General features: G+C 51.9%; 1 protein-coding gene and 1 pseudogene across 6 annotated transcripts in view; one reads left to right on the forward strand and one right to left on the reverse strand.

Annotated features, from left to right (window-relative positions):
- DTX2 (deltex E3 ubiquitin ligase 2) overlaps positions 1 to 21,905 on the forward strand; it is a 38,495-nt gene that overhangs the window by 10,768 nt on the left and 5,822 nt on the right. For 5 of the 6 annotated variants that reach the window (XM_041749855.1, XM_041749856.1, XM_041749859.1 and 2 more), the window contains 5 exons: positions 2,699 to 3,055; positions 6,009 to 6,645; positions 12,849 to 12,955; positions 18,469 to 18,609; positions 21,447 to 21,520. In XM_041749855.1, the coding sequence (XP_041605789.1) occupies positions 2,788 to 3,055; positions 6,009 to 6,645; positions 12,849 to 12,955; positions 18,469 to 18,609; positions 21,447 to 21,520 (1,227 nt within the window). In that variant the 5' untranslated portion in view covers positions 2,699 to 2,787. The remainder of the gene's footprint in view (positions 1 to 2,698; positions 3,056 to 6,008; positions 6,646 to 12,848; positions 12,956 to 18,468; positions 18,610 to 21,446; positions 21,521 to 21,905) is intronic. The other variant, XM_041749858.1, reaches the window with a different exon arrangement.
- Positions 4,506 to 4,980, reverse strand: LOC121486367 (annotated as a pseudogene).

Below are 21,905 nucleotides of genomic sequence, written 5' to 3' on the forward strand. Positions count from 1 at the left end.
TAAGGTGAGGACAATGGTATGAGGGAGGGACAGTGGCTGTGTGCCATGTCTTCTTCATCTCTGGGTCTCCAGTACCCCAACAGTGCCTGAATGAAGGTGGGCCCTTGGTGTGTGGAGGCCAAACACTTTCATGAAAAACTTCAGCTGCAGCTCTAGCCCGTATCTCTCAAGCTGTTTGGCAGAGTTCTGCGAGTTGGTTCATCTGAGGATGTGCGGACATGCTGGAACATACCAGGTGTGCTAATATATGGCAGGCCACCGCTGCCTGAGAGATGAGTGATGCCTGCCAGGAGGTGCCAGAAGGAAAGTCTGGGCTCAGGATTAATTGGCTCTGAAACCAGTCCTGTGATTTGTACCTGGATGTGGTTATAGAGACTTCTAATTGCAGTCACTGAGCTAATAAGCCAGCCAGCCCAAGGGCATCCCAGGTCTGATCCTCCAGAGTGGGATGTGTGCTTTCGTTGGAGCAGTCGGCAGCTCACTGGCAGCCCTGGCACCCGCAGGTGTGCTCCGAGTTCTTCCAGGCCTGACTCATCCATCGCCCACATTCTCATGCTGTGTAGCTCAGTGCTACCCTGGGCCACCACTCCTCACCCAGACTTGAGGGGTGGGGACAGAGGTCCTAGTGTGGCAGGCAGCTGGAGTGGGGGGTGGGGTTTGGGGGGGGAGGAGGGCAGAGAATGGGAGGGAGGGGACAGGCTTGGAAGATATGCGCTGGGTGCCTAGTGCTTTGCGGAGTGCTTTGTTCACTGAGAACAGATGTTGGTATCATCATTTTCAGGTGGGAGAAAGCAAACTTGGAGAGCTTAGGTACCTTCGTGAAGATGATACAGTGAGTAGAATAAGCCCATGCCCGTCATTTTCACATACCACTCCAGATCAGCCTGCCTTGCGGAGCAGGGATTTGGAGCCTTCTCGAAATCTTGATGGTGCAGAGCTGTCTCAGGGACAGCAGTGAGAGCCCAGGGTCCCAGCCTATTACCAGCTGTGTAACCAAGTCACGGCCACTCCCTGGGCCTTGGTTTCCTCACTTGCAAAATGGGGAGACAGTTCAATGTGTGTGTGAAGGGTTTGTGTAAGAATCAGAGCAGATAGTGTGACTGGGAACCCTGGGTGGATGTGCTGTAACAGCTGAGAGTGCTCAGGGCTTGGGATGGGGGTCTCTTCTTCCTCCTTTCTCAGCAGGGTTTGTAAGTGGAGCCCAATGTAGAGTCAGGTTGAGCTTTCCTGTCCAAGAAATGGACATTAGAGTTGAGTTGATCTGGGTTTGCCTCTGCTGTCACTTAGCAGTATTTGTGTGCCCTTCAATAAGACCTTGACCTCTTTTGAGCCTTATCATAAAGTGGAAGTACCACCTTGTCCATCTATTAGTCATACACGAGACAAGTATATTTGTTATTTGTCACTAAATTGGTCCTGTTCCTCTTGGACTCTGGGGCCCTAACACGGTACCGTGTTCTTCAAACAGCTGCAGGCTACTTTCCATTTAGCTGTATTTTGAACTAATGTGTATAGAACACTTAGGTCATGACAAGGCCTCTGCTGGGGCTGGCAGTACGACTGTGGACAAGGCAGATGCCTCGGCTTGCTGCTGTCTGGAGAGGCAATATGATCTGGAACATGTCTGTAGACATCAGAGTTCTGGACACTGCTGCAAGGGAGAAGCTCACATGACGGGTGGTTAGGGAAAGCCTTCCTGCACCACATAGGCTAGGCCTCAAGTCTGAGTAGAGTTGACAAGGGAACAGGATGGGCTGGGATAGCTGGGAGAAGAGTGTCTCAGGAGATGAGTGTAAACCCTCTGGGCCTGACCAGTGGTCAGCAAGACCCAGACTATGGTGCGGAGAGGTTGGGCTTCAGCAGCTGTGAGATTTTAATGTTTAGGGTACCCTTCATGGCTAATGATGCCTACTGGGGCAGCCTGGAGACCTGGGCGGAGTTAGGACTGTGCTTTGAGTCTCAGTTCTGCCACTGAGCCTTTGGGTGTCCTGAGCCCCCAATCTTTTGTGAGACAAATGTTTTTCCAATCTGTAGCATAACAGGTATCTCACAAACAAACCTGTTTTGGAAACAGTAGTCTTCACCAAACAGTATAAGTAAGGGATTTGGGATTACTCATGAAAACACAGGATAGGGCAGCCCGGGTGGCTCAGTGGTTTATTTTTTTTATTTTTTTATTTTATTTTTTTTGGGCTCAGTGGTTTAGAGCCACCTTCAGCCCAGGGCCTGATCCTGGAGACCTGGGATCGAGTCCCATCTTGGACTCTCTGCGTGGAGCCTGCTTTTCCCTCTGCCTGTGTCTCTGCCCCCTGCCCCCCCTCTGTCTCTCATGAATAAATAAATAAAATCTCAAAAAAAAAAAAAAAAAAAAGGAAAACACAGGATAAAAGGATATACTATACACTCACTAGTTAGGTCAGAGGGAAATGATTGGTAAAAAGAAGCTGGGCTGATGATTAGCACCCGAAATTCACTCCACTCAATCTCCCTGAACATTTGCAAAGGCAGGTAGGATGCTTGATTGACTGAATTCTTCCTTGCTGCCTGAGCAAAGAGACAGGATCAGGTATTGATTCACCATGTTTTTAAGGTATTAGAAGAAAAAATTATTGTGAAAAAGTAGCATTTTTCTCTCCCAGCACTCAGGCTGACTCTCAGGGACACTATGTGTGTTGTTAACTGTTTGTCCTATTTACAGGTCTGCTGGAAGCACTGGGCAATGATCCTGAGACTCCAACCCAGAGTGGTCTGAAAGCATTTGGGAAAGAAGAGGGAATCTTGGGGAAGATGGCCATGGCCCCAAGCCCTTCCCTGGCTCAGGTGTACACCAGTCCCGTGGCAGTGGCTGTGTGGGAATGGCAGGATGGGCTGGGCACCTGGCATCCCTACAGTGCCACCGTCTGCAGCTACATTGAGCAGCAGTTTGTCCAGCAGAAAGGCCAGCGCTTCGGGCTGGGGAGCCTGGCCCACAGCATCCCCTTAGGCCAAGCTGACCCCTCGCTGGCGCCTTATATCATTGACCTCCCCAGCTGGACCCAGTTCCGCCAGGACACTGGTAAGATACTTCTTGTCTCTAGTACGTGTCAGAGTGCCTGTGTTGGGGTTATATATAGGAATGACTCTCAGAGCTTCATTCTGTCCCTGAAATGCGCTCATTTGGGAGGCAGGTGCCATGAGTGGTACCAGGTACTACAGTATGAGATGTACCTCTCACTGGTAGCGAGTGCCTCGAGAGCAGAGTGCATAGGCCCTCATAGCCTCTTCCCCCTTGTTTCCCAGACCTCAAATGCCTGCTTCCACCTGCAGCGATTAGAGGGTCTTGCAGACAGGCTGGCATGGAATTAGTGTGTGTGCTGATAAAGAGGGCCTAGTGATGACTTCTGCCTCCACTGCACTATCTGCGTGACCTAGTTACGCAGGTTATTTCACTCTCTTATTATGCTCATGTGTGGGTTTTTTGTGGATTTTGATCAGTGTTACTGAGAATGGGATTACCAGCTTCCTCCCAGAGCCATGCCCTGTCCTTCTCACCCAGGGGTTCTCAACTGGGGGTGATTTTGTCCCCCAGGACGTTTGACAGTGTTGGAGATTTTTTTTTTTAAGATTGTATTTATTTATTCATGAGAGAGACACAGAGAGGCAGAGACACACAGGTAGAGAGGGAACCAGGCTCCATGCAGGGAACCTGATGTGGGACTTGATCCCAGGATCCTGGAATCAGGTCCTGAGCCAAAGGCAGACGCTCAACCACTGAGCCACCCAGGCATCCCAGTCACAGTGAGTGTTAATCAGGTAATGGACCTGTAGTGTTGTGAGAGGACGAAGTTTGAACTTGAGTGGCCAGGTCACAAGGAAGGAACGAAGACAGGCCCGAGGGAGGGGCAGGTTGTCCCTTGAAGGGACTTTGACTTTTATTCTGAAAGGAGGAGCCTTAGGAGGATTTGGGCAGAGGAGTGCTGTAATCTGATTTGGAGGTGAAGAGTATCCCTGTGGCTGCCATGGAGGCAAGGGTGGAGATCAGGAGGCCAGTAGAAATGAATTTGATGATCATCTTTTGGCAAGTGCTATTGGAAACATGGCCCGAATTATTTCTCTTCTTTTGCTCTGTAATCTTCAGGTTTGGTTTATTAAGAATATAAGCTAACCACAGGGTGTTTCCCAATAGTTGCTACTTGAGAAGTCAAAGGGATTGTTATACCCATGTAAGGGACTTATGTAAAAAATGAATAATGAGCTTTATAAAGTTTTAGAGATATAAGAAATACTCATGGCCTAATATAAGAAAATAGTCTGGAAAATTTTTCAGTGTGATTGTCAGCTTCCTAAGGGTAGATGCCTAGGAGACCAGATGGGAGGAATGCATGGCGATACAAGCTGTTTGGTTAGTCTTGATGGTTGGATTATAGATGGTTTAATTTTCTATATATTTTTTTCAGTTTATTTTTTTTTAAGTGAGGCTACCTATTTTTCATCATTAGAAATATATTTTTTTGGTAAATGAAAATTTACTGTTGTGTTTTCACCATCAAAACTGAGGATCTTCGTCTTTCCTTCTTGCCTTCGTATAAGACCAAAAGAGAGGCATTGTCTACTTTGACATCCTTAATGCCAATTCCAGGAATGTCATCTACAGCATGACCTTTGTGACCAAATCCAGCAACCAGAACCTCATAATTTTCCTCAATAAAATTCAAACAACCATAAAGAGTACAAAGGCAGTGATTTTTTTTTTTTTTTCCCATTCTTGATCAGCTGGACCCCAGCACACTTCCTGATGGCAGAATTTGGCTGCTTGGCTTCAACCCCTACTTTTTCCAGCACAATTCCTTTTGCATGGGAAATGCCTCCAAGAGGGTTGGCCTTCAGGGCTGTGCCCAAATAGGCTTTCTTGTACTGTTTATCATGCCACTACTGATCTTGTCCATGGCTGCAGAGCTTCCTGGTGGGACAGAGACACTTCCCTGAGCAAAAAAGAGGCATCATTAGAAGTATTTTGAAAAATCCTTGGGATGCCTGGGTGGCTCAGTGGTTGAGCATCTGCCTTCAGCTCAGATCCTGCAGTTCCGGGATCGAGTCTCACATCAGGCTCCCTGCATGGAGCCTGCTTCTCCCTCTGCCTCTGTCTCTGCCTGCCTCTCTCTGTGTCTCTCATGAATAAATAAAATCTTAAAAAAAAAAAAAAAAAAAAAAGAGAAAGAAAGAAAGAAAAGAAAAAGCCTGGAGTCTGAGCCACAGCTGTTCTTTTTTTTTTTTTTTTTAAAGATTTTATTTATTCATTCATGAGAGACACACACACACACACACAGAGAGAGAGAGAGAGAGAGAGAGATAGGCAGAGGGAGAGGCAGACTCCATGCAGGGAAAGGAGCCTGATGTGACTCGATCCCGGGACTCCAGAATCACACCCTGGGCCAAAGGCAGGCACTTAACCTCTGAGCAACCCAGGGATTCCCCACAGCTGTTTTTTGACCTAAGTTCCTAGCATCCCCCACTCCTGCCAAGGAGCACAGATCCCCATCTGCCATGTAGATCCCTTTAGGCCAAGTTTCCTTCCTTCCTTCCTTCCTTCCTTCCTTCCTTCCTTCCTTCCTTCTTTCCTCCCTCCCTCCCTCCCTCCCTCCCTTTTGTTTGAGAGAGCGCATATGAGTGAGCATGAGCTGGGGCAGAGGGAGAGGGAAGAAGCAGGCTCTCCATTGAGCAGGGAGCCCAACTCCAGACTGATTCCAGGACTCTGAGATCATGACCTGCGCCAAAGGCAGATGCTCAACTGACTGAGCCACCACGCGCTCCCCCAGTTTCTTTACCTAGAGAGAATTTTCTGCCCTTTCTACCCAAAATTTGGAAAGAATAACTGGTGCCAGCCTTTTGTTCAAATAACAGCATGACTCTTGTCTATTCATACTGTGACCATGCTGGCTTATTTTGTTTGTAGAAAAAGAATTTTTACTCTTTTTGTTTTGGGGGGCTAGGAGATTCACCATTCATGTGTCCTCCTCCTCTTTGAACAGGCACCATGCGGGCTGTGCGCAGGCACCTGTTCCCCCAGCAGTCGGCCCCTGGCCGGGGCATTGTCTGGGAGTGGCTGAGTGACGATGGTTCCTGGACGGCTTATGAAGCCAGTGTCTGTGACTTCCTGGAGCAACAGATGGCCAGGGGCAACCAGCTTGTGGACTTGGCTCCCCTGGGGTACAACTATACCGTCAACTATGCCACTCACACGCAGACCAACAAAACTTCAAGCTTCTGCCGCAGTGTGCGGCGCCAAGCAGGACCCCCGTACCCAGTGACCACCATCATTGCTCCACCAGGCCACACGGGAGTCGCCTGCTCTTGCCATCAGTGCCTCAGTGGTGGTGGAACTGGCCCGGTGTCAGGCCGCTACCGCCACTCCATGACCAACCTCCCTGCGTACCCTGTCCCTCAGCCCCCCCACAGGACCGCCATTGTCTTTGGGGCCCACCAGGCCTTTGCTCCGTACAGCAAGCCCTCCCTCTCTGGGGCTAGGTCTGCACCCAGGCTGAACACCGCCAACCCCTGGGGTGGGGCGCCCCCCTCCCTGGGGAGCCAGCCCCTCTACCGCTCCAGCCTCTCCCACCTGGGACCGCAGCACCAGCCCCCAGGATTGTCCACTGCCAGTGGAGCCAGGTATCTCTTGTTATTGAGGGTCATTTTGTCCACTTGTGCGCCATGTCAGCAGGCTTGGCTTTCTGCTTTGAGTTAGCTGGGAAGATGGCCCAAATACCTGCAGGCCTGGGCCCTGCTTCCGTGGACGTCCATGCTGTGTCGTCTCCTTTGCTTGTGCCACCTGGTGCCTGCATGCTGGCCTTCCTCAGTCTGGGTTCATGGAGCCTAGGTGATCTCTGGTGCCTGAGTGCTGATAGTTGCCTTCACTCCTGACAGGCTCTCTGTAAAGCATATAAAGGCCTTTTAGCTATACCTGTCTGCCACATTGCTCTGCCATGTACCTGAGGATATCTCATTGACAACTCCTCTGTGCCAGGCACCGAAGACACAGGTGTGGAAGGTTCAGTCCCCTCCCACTCATCCAGGGGAAGGCTGTGAGCCCAGCTTTGGTGCTTAACAGTTGAGAGAACAAGATGCTGAGTATGTGGCAGGTGGCAACAGGTAGCAGGATGGCTTCCACGGTGACGCAATCGGCGCAGTGTCTTGTAGAGCTCTCTGCACCTGGGGGAGGATGGGGAAATGAGCCTGGACTCCACCTGGACCAGAGGGCACTGAAAAGTTGGGAGAGCCCTGGAGTGCCCAGTGGGGGGGTGGGTGCTCCAGGTGGTTCCTGGAGACCTGTCACTGAAGAGTGGCTCCTTGGGGAGCATTATTGAAGGTGCTGGACTTGGGGGATAGCCAGAGAATTCTGAATGGCAGCCCGGATGGGGGCTGGTTCCCAAGAGAGTGACTTGTGGGCCCCTAGCTGACCCGTGGCTCCCCCACCCCCACCCCATGGGGGCAGCATCCCGTTGGGCTAGGCTGACATCAGCCTCTAGCACTTTTTTAAAGCTGGGTTTCAGAGGCCCTTGCTGGCAACGGTAAGACAGTGACGACTGCCCTTCACCAAGTGCACATAGCTAGGTTGTGGATGAGTTCAGTAATCCTCTTCATGGCCATCTGGTAGATGGTGTCCTCAGCTGCCAGGTGAGCACATGGAGGTTGGCAGGACAGCCAGCAAGTGGCATGGCTGGGATTAAACCCAGGCCCCAGAGCAGGCTGTGAGGGACCCATGGAGAGATCTTGAAGCTCTCTTACAGGTGGAGTGAGGGGGAAGACCGAGACTTCCTGAAGGATAGCATGGAGGTATCCGTAGATGGGAGGGGCATCTTCTCCTTTAGGGACTGGGGGTGTGTGAACTGAGGTCTTTCTGGGAATGGGAGCTTTCACTTGGCCATCTCCCTGGATTTTCACTTAGGCATTAGCAAGCAGGGCTCTGTGTTATGTCAGCCCCACCCAGTGTTCTGTGAGGCCCTCTCTGATATGTGGGTCAGAATCCTTCAGAGAAAAGTATGCTCTCTGCCAGCCCGGAGTGGTTATCAGCAGGGCTAGAGCTGCTTTTACTAGGTTGGTTTTGCTGAGCCTTCTGGGGCTTCTTAAGTTCTTACAAATTATTTTGGGGCACATTTCTAGATAGTTCTATAGCTGGGATTCTGGGATTGAGCCAGGTGACTTAATTAATAGGCTTTGTTGCTTTCTTCTGGCACAGGGCTCCCATTGGTCTCCCCTGATATTTCTCTGGCGTCCCCCCTCCCCAGCCTGAGGGCCCGAGAGACTGCCAAAGTGGGCCCCCCTGGCACAGGCCAGGCAAGTTTCAGAAGGGACGATGGCTGGGCCACATGGCCTCACCTGTGCTGCCGGCCATGCGTGTTGCTGCTTGCCCTCCTTGCCTTGGTTGTAAGCCAAGAAGGGAACCAGGCCAACCGGCTAGGTTAGTTAAAACCGCCTCAAAGGGGCCTGCCTCCTGAAGTGGGTGTTCATCTCTAGCTCCTCCAGCTTTTCAGGACCTGGGAGAGGCACAGTTCACTCACATGGCCATATCCCTCCCTGTTTTGAAAAACAGGGTTTCTCAATGTCTTATTTGTTGGGTGGCCCTCTTCAGTTAACCTGTTTCTTATGGAACGGAGGGGGCTTAATGAATACCTGGCCTCTCAACCCAGCCGAACCAGGAGAGTCGAAAACACTTGACAACTCTGTCTCCCTAGGGGCTGTGGTCTGATTCTCCAAGCTGAACAAATGTTGATTGCATTAGGTGGACATTCCCCAGAGGGCAGCGGGGCTGGGGGCACCATGGGCTGGGGAAGCCTGAGAACCAGCCTTATTTACTGGTAGCCACTGGAAAGAACAGGCGGAGGAGCAAAATCAAAATTTGTGGAACACGTGTGGTTTTTATTTTGGAAACCATGTGGTTTCAGATCGCCTCTTGCTCAATCCGGATAAAACCTTAGCTGACAGATTTCCCTGTGCTCTGGGAGGCTTTCTGAGCAGGCAGTGCCGCCTTCAGCTGCCAGGTTTAAGAAAATTTCCTGGGCAGCCTGGGTGGATCAGGGGTTTAGCACCACCTTCAGCCCAAGGCGTGATCCTGGGGACCCGGGATCAGGTTCCGCATCGGGCTCCCTGCATGGAGCCAGCTTCTCCCTCTGCCTGTGTCTCTGCCTCTCTGCCTCTCTGTCTCTCTGTGTCTCTCATGAATAAATAAATAAAATCTTAAAAAAAAAAATTTCCTGGTCGCTGAACTTTATCCTTTCAGCACCAAGACTTGTGTTTTAATGATGTTGGATAGAAAACCTTCCGAAATGTGTCACGTACACCCTTGTCTTCTTTAGTAGAGGGTGTGGTGGCTTAACATCTTGATGACTTGAGGTGGTGATCATGACCGGCTGTCTGTTGTAGCTTTGGCGTGGCTAAGCCTTGGGGTGGCTTGCCCATGCACTAAGTGGCCCTAGGATGTGGCTTTCCCAGTTTGTTTCCATCTGCTGTGTTCTCGCTGCCGCTCTTCCCCCAGGCTCTGCAAACACTCCCTCCTGCAGTCCACCTGGCTTGCATGCTTGGAGTCCCAGGTCCAAGGAGGGTACCTTTCCTCTGACTGGCTATAGGCCCTTGGGTCAGCTCTGTTCTCTTTCTATGTCTATTCTCTCCCTTCCTGAGATTAAGGAGTTGGGCCGGGAAACCAGAATTTTCCCTTTGCTCTAATTTTGTGGTTTTTGGGATTTCCGTGGGGGGCCTTGCGGGAAGGTGCATGACAGCCCTTCAGCTTTCCTGTGTCCCCTTGACTTCTCTGAGAACAGGGAAACAGTGAACATTTGTATTGGGCTGGAGATTGAGCCTCACAACCATCCTGGGGGCCTTTTGGAATTGCTCTCATCTTACAGATAGAGAAATTGATCAGAAAGGGGACTCAACCTGGCCAAGGGCATGCAGGTTTAAGGTGGAGTGGCGCTGGAAGTGGGGTTTCCAGACCCCACATCTAACACTCCTTGTACTGCACCTGTTGTCAGGGCTTGCTGGTCAGTGCTGGCTTGCTGGCCTGTGGGGAGCGGGTGGGAGGCTTTGTGTTTCCTCACTCTGGCCTCCCAGCTCTGCTGCTTGCCTGGGACTGCCACATCCTGTCTTCATAGAAGACTGGAAGTCCTCCTGTCTCCTGTTCTGAGCTCCCATTTGGAAGCTCCTGGAGAGAGTCCCAGACAGGAAAGCCAGGTTGGGCCTAGTAGGTAGAACCAGGAAGAGGGGAGGTCAGGAGGGTTGCTGGAGGCAGTGACCGGGAGGAATTGTCAGAGAAGGGTGCTCTGTTGGGCAAATAGTGCCCATGCTGGGGACCATTCTGCCCGTCTGGGCCCTTTGAGGATGGTGGAGGGGGAGTTGGTGACCTCTAAGGTCCTGTCCGCCCCAAGAGTCCCCATGTTTGGAATTCCTGGGTTCTTGTCCTGCTCCTATTACTGCAGGGATACCTACAGAGTAGGTACTGGGATGAATGATAGGGGAAGTGGCAACACTGTGAGACCCATAGAACTTAGTTACAGTTCCTGGCCCCAGTTCTAGAATGAGTGCCCAGTGGTAGCCTTAATGCCTGCTTTCTGCTCTAGTTCTTGGGGGCGGAACCTGAGGCCTTCTCCCTCACATACATGCCTATTCCCAGCAAAGGAAGATCCCACTTCTTGGACTCTCTCTGAGCCAGTGATGAGTAGCCCACTAACTTGGGGGAATTGTAGAGCCAAGCTTCAGCTTCCTGACTTCCTGGCTGAGGGCTCAAGTTCAGTGTCCTCTGTAGAACTGGCTTGGGAGATGAAGAATCCCTGAAAGGGCTCTGTCCTTCACTTCTAGAACCTGAGAATTGCAAAGACCATCAGAGATTATCTACTTTCCTTTAAAAAATGAAAATGGAGAAACAGGCTCAGGAAGGGGTGTGCTGGTTGTTCCACATTGAACAATTTAGAGGGGCCAAAACCTTAGCCCAGGTGTCCTGTATGCCCAGCTCTTCCATTACATTATCAAAGCTCTCCAGAACCAGGTCCATTGTTCTCTCGAGCTTGAGAGTAGCTGAGGACAGCAAGAAGTCTGATCTGCATAGAGTGGCCACACAGGTGATTCTCTTGTAGGAAAACAATCCAGAAATGAAAACAAAATATCTATTCAGACAAATACTAGAACACCTGCCGTGCTCCCAACCCCATGCAGGGGCCCTAGAAGCTTCAGCACCAGCTGAATGTGAGATTCTGATTTGGATTAGAACTGGCCAGCTCCAGGTAGTTTACACCAGCAGGATCTGTGACTCTGGCGCTGGTGATAGGGGAAGTATCCGAGGCTGCTTCCAGAAACATTTGCCATGAACCAGGCACATTGTTGGTTTGCTGACAGCTGTAAGGGTAGCACGGTAGATTGGAGCTGGCCATCATTTCCGGAGCATCTTCTGGGCTCCAGGCTAGGCCCAGTGGAACAGATGAATGCAACCTGGCCCTGACCTTGGGGAGCTCCAGTGTAGGAACTATTTGGAAGGGTTTCATAACCCTTCTGGTGTTGCCATCTTTAGCATGGGCAGAGATGAGATGGACTGGAAGATACAGGAATCCCAGTGGCAGGTGAGTGGGGGCGGCAGGGCAGCACAGCACAGGCAGCACAGGTCAGCAGGCATCTTGGGGCCATCTACACCAATTGTTTGTCAGTGTGGGGCTCCCCTCAAACCATAGTGGCAGAGGCTTTATTATTACTTGAAAAATATAATGGCTTAAAACTAAGGGAGTGATGCAAGCAAGCATAGTTACTGTGGCAAGCAAGACCCTTATTTTTTTTAATCTCTTTATTTTGAACTAATTTTAGATACATAGAAAAGTTAGAAAAATAGTATGGAGAGTTTCCATAACTCCCTTCCTTGCCTTATCTTGTAAAGTCAAACAATTGCTATCATGAATATGTTACTGTTAACCAAAGACTTTTCTCGATTTTCACTTTGTGCAGTGCTGCTCCTGTTCAGTCCCAGGATCCTGTAGGATTCCACCTCCTATCCAGTTGTCCTTTATCCTCCCCGTCCTCCCTTCAGTAGAAGTTCCTCGGCGTCTTTATCTTCCATAACCTTGACGCTTTTGAAGAGTTAACTTTGTTGAATGTCCCTTATTTGGGGCTTGTCAGTTGCTTTCTCACGCTTGAGGTTTTATGCAGTTTTGGCAGAAACCACAAAAGTGGTGTTATGTCCTTCTCAGAGCACCCTTTCTTGGGGTTCCTGATATTGATTGGTCATATTAGTGGTAATAGTGGTCTTGAGTATTTGTGAGGGTGGTTTCTGCCGGATTTCCCCTCCCCAGGTACCATAAAGCCCTAATTCTGACAAAGCTAGTGAGCTCAAATTCTTTTAGGATTTTCTTCAGAGTTTGAATTGTCCAGGAAAACTTTCTTTTTTTTTTTTTTTTTGACAGTTAAAGCTTCCTTCTCGATAGCTTGTAAAAAGCTGAGCCTCACACCTCAGCAATGTTCTTTCCCACCCTGGCCCTGTACCTGCTTGCTGATGATGCCCCCTTTCCTGTTTACCTGGCTTGGGGTTTGACTCTCCCTGTTAGAGTTTTGCCATGGTGGTGGGCCAGGCTCTGGGCTTCCCGTCCTCAGTATTCAGCTTCTCTAGGTTAGTCTGGGTCTGAGAGTGGTAAAATTCAGATTTCTTTCCTCTTCTTTCCAGTTACCAGTATCTAATTAAAAACAAACAAACCAAGAAGTCCTCACTCACACTGAAGTGGCCACACAAAGTGAAGCTATCAAGGCCCCAGCAGTGCCAGGGTATTCGTATCTTGGTCTCGCTCTGGCTCTTGTTTCTGTTAAGTTGGCTCCTACATTCAGCTTTGTTCTCTCTTCTCCCCAAGTGCCTCCCTCCCCAGCGGTCCTGTGAGCAGTCCTGGGAGCATCCCTGCCGCACTGCCCGTGCAGATGCAGATGCCGAAGCCCAGCCGGGTCCAGCAAGCCCTTGCAGGTAGGCACCCTCTTGGGTCCTGGGTTCCAGAACAGGCTGTGTCTTGCAGGGAGCAGGATGTGGAGGCAGTGGGAGAATGGGAGGAGATTGTGGGACAGGGGTCGTTACCCTCTCCATTCTCATGGAAAGCCACAGGGGCTCCTGGGGGGGGCGGACTGGGGAGGCAGTGCCTCTTTGCAGTGATTGTGTACCCTCAGTGAGTGAGCCTGGGCACCCCTCGGTCTGGTCTCTCGGGGGACTAGCCAGCCTAATGGCAGTGGGTACCCTGGTGTAGACTTTTCCCCATCTTTGAAATTTCAGCATCACTTTAATTATGGTTTGAGTCATTTGTCTCTCCTGAAGTGCTTTACTTTACACATTTTCCTGAAGGGGCCCTCTGGGGAACTCAGTTATTTTGGCTGGAGATATGCTTTGAATAAGTGGCTTTGAGTCCAACTCGATCTTATGTTAACCATACACCTTTGAACTGTTTTTAAAATTCCTTTAAAAAAAATTCCTTTTGTAGGGTAGGGAGTTACTGAAAGTTACTTTTTATTTTTTTATTATTATTTTTTTTAATGAACTAGGTTTTATTTGCTTATTTATTTATTTATTCATGATAGAGAGAGGCAGGAGACACAGGCAGAGGGAGAAGCAGGCCTGATGTGGGACCCGATCCCGGGACTCCAGGATCGTGCCCTGGGCCAAAGGCAGGTGCTAAACCACTAAGCCACCCAGGGATCCCCTGGAAGTTACTTTTTAATGATTGGGAAAGGCAAAGTGTAATAGAAAGATAGACGGGGGAGTATAGTGAAGTTGAAGCAGGAGAATAAGATAACCTAAGTCTATGTGTTAAGTGAGTCACTGTAGTAGCACCAGAGGCTGGAGGGGACAGGCCTAGAGGAGGGAGACCCGTGCAGGGTCTGACTCCATGGCTCAGGGGAGCCAGCCAACACCTGACTCGGGCCTTAGTAGTGGTGGAGGCAAGAGCTTCTGTCTTGGTGACTGGATGAGTCAAGAGAGAAGGAAGGCCCAGTGTGCGCCTGCCAGCATTACTGAGGAATTAAGTAGGGGCTTCACATATATCTTCCTTCATTTCTTCTGTAACAGCCCTGTGAAGGTAGGAACTTTTATTCCTATTTTATTTATTTATTTTTAATCTTTTAAAAAAGATTTTATTTATTAATTCATGATAGAAACAGAGAGAGAGAGGCAGAGACACAGGCAGAGGGAGAAGCAGGCTCCCTGTGGTGAGCCTGATGCAGGACTTGATCTCAGGATCCCAGGATCACAAACCTGAGGTGAAGGCTCAACCACTGAGCCACCCAGGTGTCCCTTATTTTATTTTTAAAAGATGTTATTTATTTGAAAGAGAGAGAGAGCATGAGCAGAGTGAGGGGCAGAAGGAGGAGCAGATTCCCTGCTGATCAGGGGCTCGATGCTGGGACTCTGGGATCATGACCTGAGCCAAAGGCAGATGCCCAGCTGACTGGGCCACCCATTTTACACTTAGGGAAATTGAGCCTTGGAGAATTCCAGAAACTTCTCAAGATGAGCCAGTCAGCCGTTGGCAGAGCTGGAACTCAGCTGCAGGCATTCTGGGCCCTGGAAGCTGGTTTCACAGCAGTTACACTGTGCCACTCCCGAGTCTGTTGGGAGTACGGGAAGGGGTGAGGGCACTGCCTGTGGTCCTAGCCCAGGGGAGTTCTCCCGGAGGCAGTGGGCATTTGGATGTGCAGCTCAGGAGAGCAGTCTAGGGTGGAATGGGATGGCCTCTGCCCCCATGGGTGGAATGTATGGGCTTACAGAAACTGCGGGTGGGGGCAGCCCTGGTGGCGCAGCAGTTTAGCGCCTCCTGCAGCCTAGGGTGTGATCCTGGAGACCCTGGATCGAGTCCCACGTCAGGCTCTCTGCATGGTGCCTGCTTCTCCCTCTGTCTGTGTCTCTGCCTCTCTCTCTCTCTCTCTCTCTCTCTCTCTCTCTCTGTGTGTGTGTCTCTATGAATAAATAAATTTTAAAAAATCTTAAAAAAAAAAAAAAAAGAAACTGTGGGTGGGATGCTGGGAAGAGCCTTTGAAGGAGATGTAGGTACCAGCCAGAGAGGTTATAGAAGACAGGAGAGTGGGGCCTTCTGGAACCTACTTCAGCTGCTCAGCCATCAGCCCTCTGCTGGGGCAGAGAGAACAGGAAGCAGAGATGTGATTGCAAAGTTCCCCCAGCTTAAGTCTTCTTGTGGCAACACATGAGTCAGACCGGTGTGCGTGTGTGTCTGATTATGTGTGTTGTGTGTATGTGTATGCTCGTGTATGAGGCGGTGGTCTCACTGGAGAAAGGTTGTGGGTGACCAGGTGTGGCCAGCACATGGCTGAGCTCCATTCAGCTCTGTAGTCACTAAGGCTTGAATACAGATGCTATAAAAACCTTTCTAAACACAGCTCAGAAGTAGTCTGGGGATTGAGTAACACTTGCTCCCTTTCTTTTGCTCTTGAGATTGAGGACCCTCTTAGTCTCTATCCCAGAGTGTCTTCAGTGTCTGCTGTCACCTGGCTCTCAGGTCAGTCCTGGAGATAGGTAGGTCTCTTAACCTCCATTTTACTCATTGGGGAAGCAGACCTCAAAGATTGTGGAACTTGGTCCTGGCCAGCAAGAAGTAGAGACTGGCGTCCATAGCCAGATGCCATCTCCCCTGGACACAGACTCTGCCTTGTACCTGTCAATGGGATTCTAGTCTGAGGTGCCAGGGAAGCAGAGATCCTGAGCTAGCCCCCAGGAAGTAGAGTCAGGAGAATGTCATCTTTCCCTGGGCCACATTTATGGATTCAAGAGTACTCAGGCCACAATGAGGTAGATGTAGGGTTTTGGGGTAGGATTGCAAACAATTGGTCATGCTGTGAAAGGACCATATACCCCACTACCCTCACAGAGGCAGTCCACAGAGAAGCTACCTCCAGGTCAGGCCAGCAGTGCCCTCAGGTGACAGCTCCACTGGCTGTGGCATGGCCCAGCCGTCCTTGGAGTGTGTGTGTTTTATGCTGCTGTAGCCCACCCAAGGCTGGGAAGCCGGGGAAAAGTGGAGCTGGGACCCGGCTTGCTAAGACCAGTCAGAGGACAGGCTTGGACCTGAGCCCCAGTCACGAGACAAAGGTGTCAGAAGGGGGGAGGTGTTTACACATCTGACCTCGACAGGGGCTGATCTCTCTGGATCTCTAGTGGTTAAGTGGGAATCCTCTCAGATAAGTGGAGAAGCTATGGCCATCTAAACAGTTATAGTTATTTGGGGACGACAGCAGTTTGTGATGGCGTGTGGGGGTGAGGGGGCTGTCCCTGAGCCCCGCTGTTGGGAAGGTATGATGGTCCGTCTTGGCATCCCCCCAACCCGTCCTGTCCAGTGGATGTTGCTTTTGCGAAGTGTAGGTGTGGAGTTATTTTCACACTTTCTCACAAGAAGGCAGACCTAGGGGATCCCTGGGTGGCTCAGTGGTTTGGCTCCTGCCTTTGGCCCAGGGCACGATCCTGGAGTCCCAGGATCGAGTCCCACGTCAGGCTTCCAGCATGGAGCCTGCTTCTCCCTCCTGTGTCTCTGCCTCCCTCTCTGTCTCTCTCTCTCTCTCTCTATCGTAAATAAATAAATAAATCCTTAAAAAAAAAAAAAAGGCAGACCCACAGAGCAGGAGCTGCTGCTCTGCAGCCTTCTAAGTTGAGACTTCTGTGTCTATGACTCAAATTCAGGGGAGGGTCCTGCACTGACAAGGGCAGAAGCAGTGTTCATGCTGGCCTCACAAAGGCCACCTGGCAGCATTCAGGTACAGCTGGTTCCCCAGCAGATAGATACTGTGCACCTCTGTGACTGGGCCCTGCCCTAGGTGCTCAGTGCAGGGAGGACAGCTGTCACAAAACAGAGACACAAGTCCTTTCACGTAGTAAGAACACTAAAGGTAAAGGGGACAGAGACAGAGGAGGAGTGGCCCTTCTAGATAGAGGGATCAAGGAAGAGCTTCCTCCTAGGTGACGCCTGGGGAAACGTCTGGTTGAAGTGGTGTGTCAGTGAGTGCTGGGGGATGAGGTCACAGTCAGTGCAAAGGCCCAGGGTTCTACTAAAGCATTGTTCCTATCCCCTCCATCATTGTGGCTCCCCACCCCCTGTGCCTGCTTGTCATTCAGTCCGCCTAACATTTAAAACCCACATCTGAGCTCAGGAGTAGCCAACCTTGAGACACTGGTGGCAATGCATTGCCCAATGAGTGAGGGCCCAGGGTACGGCCTTGGTCTTCTGATGTGTGCTTTGGTGTCTCTTGCAAGTGGCCGCCGCAGTGCACCCTGCCCTCCTCTGCTGTGCTGCCCAGGCTGCTGGCTGGCCTCTGCTTCTGTCCCTGACTGGGCCTGTTGGCCACATTGAGTCTTTGTTCTCAGAAGAGGCCAAGGTGGCTGGCCTGGATAGGTCCCAGGGGCAGATTTCCCCCTCCCACCTGCACTGCCTCTGGAATGGGCAGTGCCATCTGCCTGGCCCATCCAAGATCTCTGCTTCCTACCCCCAGCTGCCCTCTGTACCCTGCTCCTGAGCCTGATTCAGAGCACTCAGCAAGCCCCGCTCACGGAGGTGACTGAGGAGAGCCTAGAGCTCCCTTCAGCTGTGGACGAGGTGCTTTTGAGCTGGAGAGAGGGCAGGGAGGTTTGGGTAGGTGGTGCTATGGATGGCAAGGCCATCTGTGGGTCAGGAATAGGGGCTCCACCAGGAGGACAGGCTGTGTGCCAGGAAGTTTTAGGTCCTCAGGGAGTGCCAAGGGAGCGGGGTGGAGTGAGAGTCCAGCGAGACCGCGTGTGGAACGCCAGTTGAGTGAGGCCTTCTCTCTATGGGTATGTCCGTGGTGCTACCATCTAGGACAGCTAAGTCTGTTAGAGCCTGTGCTGCGTCAGAGGAGCAGCCACAGGGGCCATGGGGATGCCTCAGTGGGGGAGCAGGCCCAGAGCCAGCATTCCTGCTTGCTCACCCTAGCGATGGCACTAAGAACACCTAGATGGGCCAGATGGGGTGTAGAAAGCAAATAGCACCCCACTGGAGTGACAAGGTGACCAGGAGCCCAGAGGGCACAGCCAGGGGGAGTACAGGGAGAGAACTGTGAGCTTGAGATCTTGTCTCCATAGCTTGCCTGTGTCCTTCCATATCCTTGTGCCTGGCACAAGGAGATCCTGCTCAGAACACCTTAGGAGGCTTCCTGGGATGGCATCCTTCCCTCTGCCCTCCTGAAGCAAATGGCCTCGCCCTGCCTCCTTCCCTGCCTGCCGTGAGCTCAGGCTGGTTGGTGGCTCGTACTGATACCTGCGGGACTCTGATGAGCTGGGCATTTCACTGCTTCCTGGCCTGGAGCTTAGCTGCCTCGAGCCTCGAGCAGCCAATTCCTCGGGAAGATCGATGGGTCCTGTTGGTCATTCACAGTGCCACCTGGACTCGGCCGGGGTTTGTGGACGTCCCATGCCGAATGACTCCTTCTAACGTTTCTCCCCTCTCTGCATGTCTGATCTCGCACCCCGTGTAGGCATGACGAGTATTCTGATGTCAGCCATTGGACTCCCTGTGTGTCTTAGCCGCGCACCCCAGCCTGCCAGCCCTCCCGCCTCCTGTCTGGCCTCTAAAAGTCACAGCTCAGTTAAGAGATTGAGGAAAATGTCCATGAAAGGTAGTCCTGCTCACAAATACTCTCTGGCCTCTGCTAAGCCTGCGAGTCTTGCTGCCTCTGACTCTCCTGCATCGATCGCTCTTCTCTGACCCCACAGCCCTTCTTTGCTTCCTTTACCCCAAGGAGAGGGGCTCAGTGGCCCTTCTGCCTGCCCTCCGTGCAGAGGGGGTCCCCAGAATCACTTACCACCGAAAACCCAGAGTTCAGCTCCTGTCTTCCTGGCACAGTATGAGTGTGAGGGGCCTATTCTTGAGGACTCTGTGACTATAAACATAGGCATGAGGCGAGGCCAGCTTGGAATGGGGGGTACTTTGTCCCTCCCAGCCTGTCCAGCATGTGTCTCAGGAAAGGCCCCCAGCCCTCTCTGGCCACCATGCAGGACTACGTCAGAGGGGTCCCCCAGTGACCACTCTCCTCCCATCACATGGCCAAGAAGGAGGGGTTTCAGAACCATGGAAGCTTTTGTGAGTTTTAACCAGACCTACATGAAGGGTCCTGTGGGTAGTAAGTTCTAAACCTGCTATGTTGAAAGCCAATAGCGGCTCTGCCTCCTCCCATCTTTGGGCTGGAGATACATGGACTGCTGGAAGCCCAGTGATCTTCAGTGTGATGTGGTGAGCGGGGAGCATGGCTCTGGCTCAGCCATCCTGGGTGCCAGTCTTGGCTCCTGTTTCATGATCTCATGCTTGTGCTTCCATTCACAAGCCAGCACCTCCTACTTAGTAGATCAGGCATGGGAGGAATAGAAAATCCAATATGAGGCACCCAGCACGTGGTCATGGGGCTACCCTGATCATGGCGATTGCCTGTCAAACCCCAGCCCTGCAGGTAGCAGGGAGGCCCAGGGAGTGGTGGGGCTTTACACCCCATTCCCTGCCTCACCCCGATCCTGGCAGTCAGGCACGCCTTGGAGCTCTTGACCCACTTCCTTCTTCCTTTGCCTTGGAGGTGGAAACAGATTTGGGGGCAGGACAGGTCCAGCGCTTCCTGAGATATTCTGACTTGCCTGGGAAAAACAGAGGCTCTTGGCAGACACTCTGGCCTTCCTCTTGGGCTCAGATATCCCTTTCTTGGAGTTGGTGGTCACCTGGCTGGCCCCCTTAGAGAAATGTGGCTCCTGGAAAGCTACCTTCAGTTCTAAAAGACCACCTAGGGAAGGATGAGGAGCTAGGAAATGGGATGCTGAGCCAGGCCTTGCCAAAGTTGGGCCTGAGACTAGTCCTGGCAATTGGGGTCCCGGGGTCCTTCTGCAGACTGGCCTGTAGCCAAGCTTTTCTAAAACACCCCTCCTCTGTCTCTGAATAGAGTCCCAGCTACCAGGACAGCTACCAGTGCCAGTGGTCATTGTGCTTTGGCCTGGCTTTCTCACCAGTGACTGTCAGGGGCCTAGAAATCTGTGTGTATGGGTCTGTATTTGAGGGAGGGTTTGCATGTATGGGAATGTGGGGTACATGTGTGACAGGGGTGTCAGGTGTGTGGGGGGGAGTGGGGGATACGTTTGTATGGGAATGAATGGGCTGCGCATGTGAAGGGAGTGTGGGGACATTTATGTATGTGGATGAGGAGGGGTGCATGAGTGAGGGGGTGGGGGATACGTTTGTGGAAGGGGGGATGGTATTCTTTTGCCCGTAGCTGCCTCTCAGATAATCGCACTTCATGCCCTCACCACAGTCATAGTTTGGGTCAGGATGAGGTCTCCATTAGGTGAAGAACTGAGATTCTGGTGATGTGCTTTGGTCCCAGGGTGGCCAGAATCACCCCTGACATTGCCTGCTCCCAGCCGCACCCAGGCCTTCTCTAGTTTTGAGGGCACTTGGCTGTGGAGCTCTCGGGCTTGTATGTCTTTGTAGCCAGTGGCTATGAGCTTGGGTTCAAACCAGGGTCCTTCTGGGGTCAGAGGCTAGAAGCAGGACCTGCCCTGCGACCCAAAGCGGGAAGAGGAGCCCTGCCAGGGTTTTTCCCGGCTGCACTGGTCTCCCCAGGCCCCCCTTTCTGCTCCCGCACGGCTTTGCTACATTCTCTGTCATTCTGCCACTGCCTCTAGCTGGAGAAGACCCGGGCCTGGCCAATTCTCTCACCAACTGGGGGAGTTTCTCGTTTTAGGGGTATGGGGGGCCGATGTGGAGTCAGGCTCAGTGTTGATGGAGGTGCAGGGTCGCCCCTCCTGGTTTCGAGCGTGTGTGCGCACCGAGGAGGGGGTGGCCAGAACATACTTCCTGCTGCGTCTTGGCTCCTTCCTGGGCTTGGTGTGTCACTGAAACCTCACAGCCCAGGGCCAGGAGAGAGAAACCTGTGATTTGTGGTGACTGTGTCTGTGTGGCATTGTCTGCAGGTGGCGTGCGCACAGATGTCTGCCGCTGCACGTTCAGCCCCTGGAACTACTTTTGCCTCGGCTTTCTCACGAGAGTAGTGGCAGTTGAGTGAAACAGCGCTGCCAAAACCTGCTCTAGAGTAGTTTGTTTTAGCAGCTACTGTTTGTCTTTTCTGTGCATCCTCTGAAGAGCCTCCTGACCGAAGTGTGTGGGAATGTGGAGGAGGCCCAGTCTGTGACTCCTGAGGGCTATGAGCAGCAGCTGTCTCTGGTCCTCATCCAGCTGCCTCCAGGGCTTCTGGGATCGGGCCTCCAGCGGGTGGACCGGATAGGGCTCTGTTAGGCAGAGCTCTGAGTGTCTGCGCTAGTGCCATGTCTCTCCTCTCGCACACTCAGTCCTCCCGTCTTGGCCCCTCTAAACATCCCTCCTGGCAGCTTGGGCCGCTCCCTTGTCCTCCTTCTCTCTGGATTCAGCATCTCCAGTTCATACCCCTTGGGACACCGCTGATGTTCCTTTCTCTTCTAGGAGGGACTCCAAAGCCAGAGCCAGAACAGGTGATAAAAAAGTATACAGAAGAGCTGAAAATGGCCTCAGATGAGGTATGTGTCACAGGAGCCACGCTGCCTCTGGTTTTGTTTGGAGGCAAGGGGTGGCTCCTGAGGTGAAAGATACTGGCCTTTCTCTGCTGAGTGGGTACTTCCCAAGGTTCCGGCCTTGTTTCGGGTACTCGGGTTTAATCACCCAGCCTCCCACGGGAGGCAGGCCTTACCAAGAGGAGGTGATCTGGCTTCAGGGGCCTGCATTCTGGTTTTAGCTTTGCTGCTGATGAGCTGTAGTTCTGAGCAAGGCTCCTACACAGGCCTCTGTGTAGCCCTCTTCCTGTGCCACTCTGGGGCCTTGGAGGGTCCTGGAGACAAGGGATGGGAGAGCCTGCCCATTCCCCGAGGACCGAGCTGGGGAAAAGTAGTGACTTTGTCCCCAAAG

The sequence above is a fragment of the Vulpes lagopus genome, chromosome 3 (assembly GCF_018345385.1).
Source record: "Vulpes lagopus strain Blue_001 chromosome 3, ASM1834538v1, whole genome shotgun sequence".
NCBI lineage: Eukaryota > Metazoa > Chordata > Mammalia > Carnivora > Canidae > Vulpes > Vulpes lagopus.